Raw genomic sequence first — 9888 nt, forward strand, 5'->3', positions numbered from 1 at the left:
TCCAATGGAATGAATGGACCGCAAATAGGAGCCAATGGGCTTCCGAGGGGCGGGTATAAAAAAGGTGGACGCGCTCTAATCCGCCGCCGCCGCCGCAGCAGCAGCAGAACCGAACCGGACCGGACCGGACGAGCTTTCCATTTCTCGCACCGCATCGCTCCCAACCGCCGGAACTTGAGCGCAGGTAAAAAACAGAAAAACATCCTCACCATCATCCCAAAAAATGTCATCAGTGCTGTCAAATATGAAAACGTACCCTCATGTGTCAACGATGTACAACCCCCCCCCCCCACCCGTCAAGTTACGTCACCACCATTTAGCCTGAACAAAAGAGCCGCTGTTTTTTCGCTCCTTTTTCTGCCATTTCTTAATTGTTGATTATTTTCATTCTCATCACTCGATGCGCATCAAGATGGCGGACGCGTCGCGTGCAGGTGTTGCGCATTATCATCAGCGCAACTGTGCGCGCACGCATCGCCGCTAATCGTCTTTGCGCGCGCACGCACGCACGCGCGCACTTTGTGGCCAAGCCTGCAAGCACTTCGCGTGACGTGTGCGGCTGCACGAGAGAGGTGAAGGTGAACAAGGTGGGGGGGGGGGGGGGGGGGGGGGGCGCACGCGCACGCGCACGCGCGCTGCTGCTGCTGCTGCTGCTGCGTCACTGCGCATGCAAGCTCAGCTCGGCGTGACCTTCACCACATGCACGCAAGCGATCAATCAATTGGTTGGGGGCGGGGCGATCGATCAAGGAAGGTCAGCAAGCGAAATGCGATTTATGGGGCAATAATATTGATGATTGATTGATGAATTGAAGCATTGTGCCATTGATTGATGATGAGATTCATTTCGGCGACATTTCCATAACATTCACAATTCATAAAGCAAGAATCGAATCTTGGCGAGAAGAACGTGTGAAACAATTCGAATTATGCATTATTATTAGTCATAATTATATTAACAATAAAATATTATGAGGAAGAACAATGTTTTGGGGGATAAAAGCAAAACATATTCAAGGAAAAAGATGGAATAATAGAGGGAATATATCAAAAATACAAGAGAAAAAAAAACTAAAATTGAAATGAAAATGAAGCCATCCATGAAAAACATTTTTCATTTATCAAAATATTCGAAAGAAAAAAAAAGTCATTTGACAGTGATAAAGTCAAAATGTTTTAAAAGCTAAAAAAAACGATAAAAAAAAAAAAAATATTCCAAATGAAAAGATTAAAACCAAACAGTTGTAAAATATAAACTTGTTGAATTTCAAAGAGAAATACAACCGAAAGTGTACTCGGGCAGTGATTCATCTGTGTACCACTAGAGGGAGCAAAACTCATCAAGTCCTACTAAATGTTGGAAAAACAACTCGAAATATTGTCACTGCATTTACAGTCAGCGTCCTGTGCTTTTTTTTAATTTTTTTTTAGGGGTGGTAGTCATGAGGCGTGGAGGGGTTACAAAAAAATAGCTGCAATGTGCACAAAAATACAATTAATTATTTGTAAGCTTAATGTCAAGAAACAAGGTGGCAAAAATATAATAAAAAAAAAAAAAACAGGGTTGCAAATAACAAATATTTGAGTAATAATTTATTCCATTGATTAGATTTTTTTGGAATAATTAATGAATGAGCTTATTTCCATCGCTTTATTTTTCGATTTTAAGTCAGTGCCGATAAATGCAACAAACATAAATCGACGACGATTAACTTTTTGGTTTGGTCTGGTCAGAAAATCAGGAAACGTTGATTTTTCAAAATAAAAGCGGCTGACTGCAAATGTCTTATTTTGGTAAACCAGTCAGCTTTCGTGGAGGACGCCAGGAATCGGAGAAAATTCGGAGAGGATTTTATCGATTATTGTGATCGTCTATTAGTGGTCAATTCATCGAATACTTGTTGAAAGTCGAGCAAATCAATAACGAGTTACCCGAAAAACAGGTGACACAAAATGGCCTCGATAAACAAATACAAAGTTTGTCTAAACAGAATTGACTTTGGGCTTTTTTCTTCCGAACTCAAAATGGGAATCGAACCCGCGTCATCGACAAGAAACGCACAAAAAACGTACTTTTGTGCGTTCAATACTCCACAAATAACCATCAAAAAGTCCTCCAGGTTTCAGCGACTGTCGCTTGCTCTCAGATGCCCCCTAGTGGCCGTTTTTCTGACACGTGTCGGTGTTGCGTGTTGGGCAGCAACATGCCGTTCGGGAACACGCACAACAAGATGAAGATGAACTACTCGTCGGAGCAGGAGTACCCGGACCTGAGCCAGCACAACAACCACATGGCCAAGGTGCTGACGGCCGAGATGTACGCCGAGCTGCGGGACAAGGAGACGCCCAGCGGCTTCACCCTGGACGACGTCATCCAGACCGGCGTGGACAATCCAGGTAAACGCCCACAAAAGCCAAAGGAACTCGCTTGACTCCACTCAGGTTGGGCCGATTAGAAGCTGTAATTGGATCGGCGCGGCTTTAGCGCCGCTTTCTGCCTCTTTAATTGGACTCCGACGGATCTAACCTGGAAATAAATCCTGAGGCGAGGATCCGAATCGGGCCAAGAACTGTATTCAACAACAAAAAATGATTTTGTTGGGGTACTCAGGTCACCCGTTCATCATGACGGTGGGCTGCGTGGCGGGAGACGAGGAGACCTACGAGGTGTTCCGGGACCTCATGGACCCCATCATCGAAGACCGCCACGGGGGCTACAAACCCGATGACAAGCACAAGACCGACCTGGACCCGGAGAACCTGCAGGTAAACCACGAGCACCACTAAAGTAAACAACACAAATGAAACTAACAAGGACTATTCCAGACGCCGGTTCGACACGTGTCGACGACCTCTGAGATGGAAAACCAGTTTGAGAACTGATTAGTTCAATCAGGTTTGAGTAAGTAGTCGTTACGTATGTGGTGATAATCGTACGAAATAAGAGAAGTCAAGCACGTCAGAGTGTTTTCAAATAATCGGATGCCTGCGGGGCAAAAAAAAAAGCGAGATAAAAACAAGCAATGACCAAGTCCAAAAGTCCCTCTTACACCCTCATTTCCAGTCCACGGTTGCGGTCACACCACCATAACAACCCCATTGGGATCCTGGTCTGGACACGGATGGATTCCAGTTTTCAGTGTACGGCTTGGAGAAACTTGTGCTCGTTGAAATCGGTAAAACTGCTGATTTGGGGCTGGCAATGACCCCAGGGAGAGCCGGACGTAGTCCCAGCCCTGTTCTCTGCATCCAACACCTTCATGAAGACTCTGGAGCTAGAGTAAAATTGACATAAGACTTTAGACTTGATCTCATCTCAAGGTTATCATTCTCTGGTTTTTCACATAACCTCCTTTCTGGAATACCGCCAAGCCAGGAGACCACTCGTTTCTGTAGTCGCTTATGGTTTTGAGTCTCATTCACTTGGCTTCTTGCTGGTTTCAGGGCGGAGACGATCTGGATCCAAACTACGTTCTGAGCTCTCGTGTTCGGACCGGCCGGAGCATCCGCGGTTTCTGCTTGCCGCCTCACTGCAGCCGTGGAGAGCGCCGCGCCATCGAGGACCTCTCCATCCAAAGTATGACGTCACTTCCTTTGCGTCAGCTGCAGCCCCCCCTAGCAGGGCAAATAGGAAATTTGTGCTTGCTACTTTGCAGGTCTGGACGCCTTGGACGGCGATTTGAAAGGTCGCTACTACGCCCTGAAGAACATGACGGAGGAGGAACAGCAGCAGCTGATCGACGACCACTTCCTGTTCGACAAACCCGTCTCACCGCTGCTGCTGGCGTCCGGCATGGCTCGCGATTGGCCCGACGGTCGCGGAATCTGGTCAGAACACCTCAGACTTTTTCCCCCGCTGGCTCAAAAAGTTTCGCCGCCGCCGCCGCCACCGCCTTGACGTTGACATGCGCTCGCAGGCACAACGACAACAAGACCTTCCTGGTGTGGGTCAACGAGGAAGACCACCTGCGTGTCATCAGCATGCAGAAAGGCGGCAACATGAGGGAGGTCTTTAACAGATTCTGCACTGGACTCACCAAGGTTAGTCACTCCGGTCCAAAGAAAAATTGAAAACAGAGCGATTAAGGTAATAATCTTCCATTCAATTGGCGAGAATTCTCAGGTAATACCAAGCAATTTATATTTATGGTTCCCAAACTGTCACTGAAATAAGCCACTGGGTCCGTCGTGCTCTAAACATCGTTGTGGAGTAGCAAAGTCGACTAATCGACCAGTCCGTACGACTCCGAGGAACTCACGCGTCCGTTTCCGTCTCGTTGCACAGATCGAGTCCCTGTTCAAGGACCGAGGTCACGAGTTCATGTGGAACGAGCACCTGGGCTACGTCCTGACGTGCCCATCCAACCTGGGGACTGGCCTGCGTGCCGGCGTCCACGTCAAACTTCCCAACCTCAGCAAGCACGAGCTCTTTGGTGAAGTCCTCAAACGTCTCCGGCTGCAGAAGAGAGGCACAGGTAGGACCTCGGTCAGGGGAACAATAGCTGAGGGGATCTCGAGAAGGAACCTCTGGAGGGGGGACCTTGGGGAAGAGGCCTTTTGTCAGGGGATTTAGCAGGGACCTTTGACGAAGGCTGCTTAGCCTGAGGACCTTTGGGGGAACTCTGTTGGGTTAGCTTTGGTGGGGGTACAGTGCAGTGGGGTATTTTGGGTGGGTGACCTCAGCAGGTAGAACTTTGGTGGGGGTGCTTTGAGGTGGAACTTTGTTTGGAGGACCTCAGCTTGCAGACCTTTGGTGTGAGTACTTTTTGTTTGGGGGGCCTTGGAGGGGCCTTAAGAGACTATGGTTAAAGGACCTCAGGAGGGGGACCTTTGGTTGGGGAAGTCAACTTATTGGACCGGAGACCTTTAGGTGAGGGGACCTTAGGTGGGTGTCTCTGAAGAGACGTTGAGCAGGACCTTTGGTGAGGGCACCTCGTCAGGGAGACCTTTGTTTGGGGAACTCAGTTGGGGGACTTTTTGAGGGTTGACTTTGGTGGTAGGGACATTTAGTGGGGAGATCTCAGCTGAAAGTCCTTTGGTGGGGAACTTTGTTCGGGGGAACTGAAAGGGGCCTTCAGGTGGGGCCTTTGGTGAAGGGACCTTGGCAGGGGAAGCTTTGATCAGGTCCTCAGGTGGTGACCACGGGGTGGGGACCTTTTTGGCTGGCTGGCTGGCTGGCCGGCTGGAGTTCTCCTCACCATCTCAAGCACACTTGTGTTCTATTCAGGGGGTGTGGACACTGCAGCCGTGGGCGGAGTCTTTGACATCTCCAATGCAGACCGATTGGGCTTCTCCGAAGTGGAGCTGGTCCAGATGGTGGTGGACGGCGTCAACCACCTGGTGGACATGGAGAAACGACTGGAGGCCGGAGACGCCATCGACGACCTGATGCCCGAGCAGAAGTGAACCTTTCACCTCTGACACCTCGCACCCCTCACGTAATCTCTCGCACCCGTTTAACCACACCGACCCCCGACCCTTACCGCACTACTGACGCCACCTTCCCCCCACATAAAGCAGAACCTGTCTTACGGGATGTTAGTGAGCCACGTAGATGTCTGACACCTCGATTTTCTAGTTCCTGTTTGGAGCAGCTGAAACATCCCATAATAATAATGATGATGATAATAAATAACGATGATGATGATAACAATAAAGTCTGTGAAACACCTCCAAGTCTTTATTACATGCGCACACACCCACAAACACTTTGCTCACTTGATAGCCTGCTTGAAGTGAAGTCGGCTAAGTGCATTCAAGTCCCAGCGCATAAATTCTGCATGATGCCTTCAACGCTAATAATAATCATAATAAAAAGCCATCCATCTGTCACACATGTTTTGTGCTGTCAAAAATCATCTTTCAACCTGGAAGCAATCAAGTCGTATCGGTCCGAGTGGCTGTGGTTCTGACCCATTTGACGCCTTTGAGCCTGGAGAAGAGCGCCGGCCTCTGATTGGTGGAGGCGACTTCCGCCGACACGCCGCGCCTGACGGAGCGAACGTCAGCGGCCGAGACCTCCGACTTGAGGGCGAGCAGTGCCGATAGCACCGGGTCACTGACGGGGAACACAACCAGGTGTGTTTATCATCAGGTTGTCATGGTAACCAAGGCCAACCAGGTCCATTTGTTTGCTAGCAAGGTGTTTACGGTCACGTTATGATGCGCCGTCCGATCTGACTGACCAATGAGAACAGGAGCACACCTGAAGTCCGGGAACTTCTCGGCGAAGGCGACCATTTCTTCCCGAACGCTTCCCGGCCGCTGCAGACGGACCAAGTCGGCCACGTGGCGAAGCATCGGCCCGAAGCGCGAGCGATCGCCGCAGCCCTGACCGCAACCGCGTGTAACGTCACCATTTCGAAACTCTCAAACGACTCGACGGATATGCCGACGACAGGACGTGGCCTCACCGTCGCCACGTGGAAGAAGTCGTCCATCTTGCCAGCGTCCTCCGCCACCCGCTCGGCCGCCTGCTCCCCGCCGCTCTTCAGACGGCTCTTCGACATCCTCCTCACGTACTCCGACACAAATTCCCGCTGGAACGTGTGCACCAGGCTCTGCACCGACACGCAAACGGGACAGACGGACGGATGACGCAGTTGACAGACAAAACGGACAACAAACACGAAGGTGAGAGAACGAGAACGATACTGACGTGTCTGCAGGAAGCTTTGAGGCGGCGCAGCCGGAGGCTGAAGAGCTCCGACAAAGAATCCAGCAGCGAGTCCATGACAGGAAGTGAGCCGTCCAACCAGCCAAGCGTCCACAGCTGCCTGTAATACACCTGAGAACGTGCAAGTGTGCGCACAACTGTCCACACAAAACGTGAGGTCACTTTCCTACCTTCAGGTGTCCGTGGATGGGACCAGTAAAAGTGGAGTAGACAAACTCCCTTAGCGCATCCAAAATGGCCTCACAGTTGACATTGTTAGATCCTGCTTGACTTCCTGGTTGATGCCCCAGGTGACTTCCTGGTTGACTTGCCAATTTACTTCCTGGTTGACTTAGCGATTTACTTCCCGGTTGACTCCCCGGTTGACTTCCTGATTGTCTCGCCGATTCAATCCCCAGTTGACTTCCTGTTTGACTCCCCAGTTCACTTCCTGGTTGTCTCGCCAATTTACTTCCTGGTTGGCTCGTCGATTCACTCCCCAGTTGACTTCCTGGTTGTCTCGCCAGTTGACTCTCTGTGTGACCTCCTGGTTGCCGGCTGATGTAATCTCTGTGGACGTTTACAAGTCATCAGTCAGGCTTGGCTGCATCTCGACACTTGTTCAGTTCATCCAGGCTTCCCCAATCCTGGTCCTCAAGGGTTGGAGTCCTGCAGGTTTGAGATGTTTCTGTCCTCCAACACACATGATTCTAAAGATCAGCATCGTTGTCAGGCTTCTGCAGAGCTTGCCGATGAGCCTGATCATATAATTCAGGTATGTTGTAGCCTTGGGGGTGGGGAGACTGGGAGGGGCGGGGCTGAAACCCCTAGAATCTGCAGGACTTATTTTCCTCTCAATGACCAGGATTGGGGAAGTCAGAGTTAATCGATCATGTCATGCGAATCCTGAGAATTCATCAATCACAAGTCCAAATGTTTACCGACGGTCACGGGCTCACCTGAGTTGTTCTTCGCAGGCCAGGTGAGCCTTCATCCACGTTGACGCGTGCTCATCCTTCCTCTGCGACAACTTCTCCAAACACTTCTTGTACCTGAAACACACACCCGTCAATTATGTCGCCGTGCTCGTCACCGCCTCAGTTGTCGCGTGTCGCCGTACCCGAGGAGGAAACTCTCCAAGTGAGCTTCGACCCTGTGAGATTTGCTGCCATCCTCACCGACGAGGCATCTCAAGTCCGCGAGGGATCCGTCGATCACCTGAAACGACATCAAGGACTCGTTGCCGTACGAACGCGTGTGACACGTGGCAAGTTGTTCGCCACCTGAATGACATCGATGGCCAGCGGACAGAAGAAGAAGTCATCCATGACTTCTGGCATGTTGGTGCCGGTCCAGCTTTCTTCTTCTCTCTGCAAGACTTTACGCAGCCACAGGGAGACCTGCGCCTGGTCGGGAAACAAAATGCTGACTCATTGTAGTGTCTTTACCTGATGTTGTTTTTGGTCCTGACCTCCTTGTTGTTGCCGTACTGCTCCTCCAGCTGCCGCACCTGATCCCGCTGCAGCAGAGAACCCAGACACTCCGTCTTTAACTTCCCACGCAGTTCTTCGTGCTGCAGGATTTCCCTGCACGCCCACATCAGGTTACTCAATCGGATAGTGTAGCGCCTGATCCGACGACGACGACGACGACGACATCCTTACTGCGGGTAGAACATGTTGACCCAGAAGAGCAGGTAGGCGGAATCGTCGGCTTCCAGCCCGCCTTGAACGATGCGACTGAGTCGGGCCGAGAACGAGCGGTGACACAAACCGGCGTAAATGTTGAGCACGTCCATGCGATCGCCGTAACACGGCTGCAGCACGCGCGCGCACCGCAGCAGGTCCGCCTTCGCGCGCTTGCCCAGGCCGCACACCTGCGTGCGCACACCATGACACTCGTGATAACCTCTGACCTTCTAGTCTGGGGACAGGAAGTGATGTCAGAGAGTATTAAAATGCACTTCTTGTCAAATCATTTTAGCAGGTGACGTCACTTCCTGCCTCCCCACTAACATCCGGCATAAGTCCCGCCCCCTTGACGTCACTTCCGGTCTAACACCCATATTTGGACTACCTGTGACTAATACTTTCGATGGCTGAGGACATGTCCGGACATGTCCTGTTTGGCCCTACCCGCCCTACACCCATATTTGGACTTCCTGTGACGTAATATTTCCGGTGGCTGTCCGAGCCAGAGACGTGATGCCACACCCCTACTCACCTGTCTCTTGATGGGTGTGGCGAGCCCGCCAGCCCCGTTCTGGTCCCCGTCTCGGGCGGCCTCCTCCAGCCTGGACTCAACCACGTTAGCGAGCAGCGCGTTGTGAGAGCCCAGACATCTGAGAGGTCGCCAGCGTGGCCCGTCGCCGACACCCGACCAGCGCCGGTCCAGCGCCTCCTGCAGCCGCATGGCGGCCACGGCGCTCGTCAGACCGCTGCCGAGGTCATCCGACGTAAAGCTCCGCTGGACCACCATCAGGACCTGCAGCTTCAGGACCTCCAGGTCTCGCTGGAGCCTGTCCACGTCCTCCTCGCTGGGCTGGGCGTGACTCAGTAGCTCCTCCTCTCGGATGCACAACTTCCTGCTGGTCTCCTCGAGCCCCGCCTCCTCCATCCCTGCCAACTCCCTGTTGCTGTCCTGTTCCTGTTCCTGTTCTCGGACTTGGCGTGCCGCCTGGCCTGTTTTGTGTTCCCGCGGCTGGATGTCCTTCCGGAACTTTGCTGGGAACTTGGTCCACTTCCTGCTCTTTGCTTCCGGGTTGTCATCCATGATGAAAAATTCTTCTCGTGAATATCTAATGAGGTCATCATGGAATTAGCTTGTTGACAGTGAACTAGAATGATTCGTTATTATTTTGTACAAATAGAAACCAAACAGGGTTCTTCCAGTAATTTTCGTCAACTACTTTTTGTCTACTTTGATTTTAAAACCCAATCAATCGCACTGACATATTTTATGTTTTACAAGTGTGCCTTTGCCATATAAAAAGGACACACGAACACACATTACTGCTATCACGTCATGAAACGACAACACGATGATGTCACATGATCAAGTTTCAACTTACGTGAGGACGGTGGCGGGGGGGGGGGGGCAGCTTCGTCAAAGTTTTTCCTTCTTGCAAGTAATCGGTTGGGGAAGACGGATGGAAGTTTTTCCTTCAAAAATCCGGCGAGCGACAAAAGAATAAAAGACAGCGGAGGGGGCGGGGCCTTCAGGTGGAGTCCTGTA

General features: G+C 51.2%; 2 protein-coding genes across 5 annotated transcripts; one reads left to right on the forward strand and one right to left on the reverse strand.

Moving 5' to 3' along the window:
* The first annotated feature begins 9 nt into the window (after positions 1-9).
* On the forward strand, positions 10-5670 carry ckbb (creatine kinase, brain b). Its single transcript, XM_077510323.1, has 8 exons — positions 10-184; positions 2200-2396; positions 2611-2765; positions 3444-3576; positions 3656-3827; positions 3917-4040; positions 4285-4474; positions 5227-5670. Exons 2-8 carry the CDS (start codon positions 2204-2206, stop codon positions 5403-5405), a joined length of 1146 nt encoding a protein of 381 aa, XP_077366449.1. The 5' UTR covers positions 10-184; positions 2200-2203; the 3' UTR covers positions 5406-5670.
* LOC144010145 (tumor necrosis factor alpha-induced protein 2-like) lies at positions 5658-9838 on the reverse strand. 4 transcript variants are annotated; one of them, XM_077510305.1, is made up of 12 exons: positions 9725-9744; positions 8878-9451; positions 8319-8530; positions 8126-8240; positions 7938-8060; positions 7775-7872; positions 7614-7706; positions 6846-7224; positions 6658-6786; positions 6413-6559; positions 6185-6329; positions 5658-6057 (listed from the first exon to the last, which is right to left on the reverse strand). In XM_077510305.1, exons 2-12 carry the CDS (start codon positions 9424-9426, stop codon positions 5855-5857), a joined length of 2193 nt encoding a protein of 730 aa, XP_077366431.1. In that variant the 5' UTR covers positions 9427-9451; positions 9725-9744; the 3' UTR covers positions 5658-5854. The 4 variants fall into 4 exon arrangements, with proteins under 4 accessions (XP_077366431.1, XP_077366432.1, XP_077366433.1 ...); XM_077510306.1 differs by having other exon boundaries at positions 6658-6775; positions 8878-9838; XM_077510307.1 differs by having other exon boundaries at positions 6205-6329; positions 8878-9838.
* Between the last annotated feature and the right edge of the window lie 50 nt (positions 9839-9888).

The sequence above is a fragment of the Festucalex cinctus genome, chromosome 21 (genome assembly GCF_051991245.1).
Source record: "Festucalex cinctus isolate MCC-2025b chromosome 21, RoL_Fcin_1.0, whole genome shotgun sequence".
Classification (NCBI taxonomy): Eukaryota; Metazoa; Chordata; class Actinopteri; order Syngnathiformes; family Syngnathidae; genus Festucalex; species Festucalex cinctus.

Excerpts from the sequence above, each read along its gene's own strand:
- ckbb (XM_077510323.1), top strand. The coding sequence starts at position 2,204 with ATGCCGTTCGGGAACACGCACAACAAGATGAAGATGAACTACTCGTCG. Across the intron at positions 4,041-4,284 it reads TCTGCACTGGACTCACCAAG|ATCGAGTCCCTGTTCAAGGA; the intron begins GTTAGTCACTCC and ends CTCGTTGCACAG. Across the intron at positions 4,475-5,226 it reads GCTGCAGAAGAGAGGCACAG|GGGGTGTGGACACTGCAGCC; the intron begins GTAGGACCTCGG and ends TGTTCTATTCAG.
- LOC144010145 (XM_077510305.1), bottom strand. The coding sequence starts at position 9,426 with ATGGATGACAACCCGGAAGCAAAGAGCAGGAAGTGGACCAAGTTCCCA. Across the intron at positions 6,560-6,657 it reads TCAAAGCTTCCTGCAGACAC|AGCCTGGTGCACACGTTCCA; the intron begins GTCAGTATCGTT and ends GTGTCGGTGCAG. Across the intron at positions 6,058-6,184 it reads GTGTGCTCCTGTTCTCATTG|TGACCCGGTGCTATCGGCAC; the intron begins GTCAGTCAGATC and ends GTTCCCCGTCAG.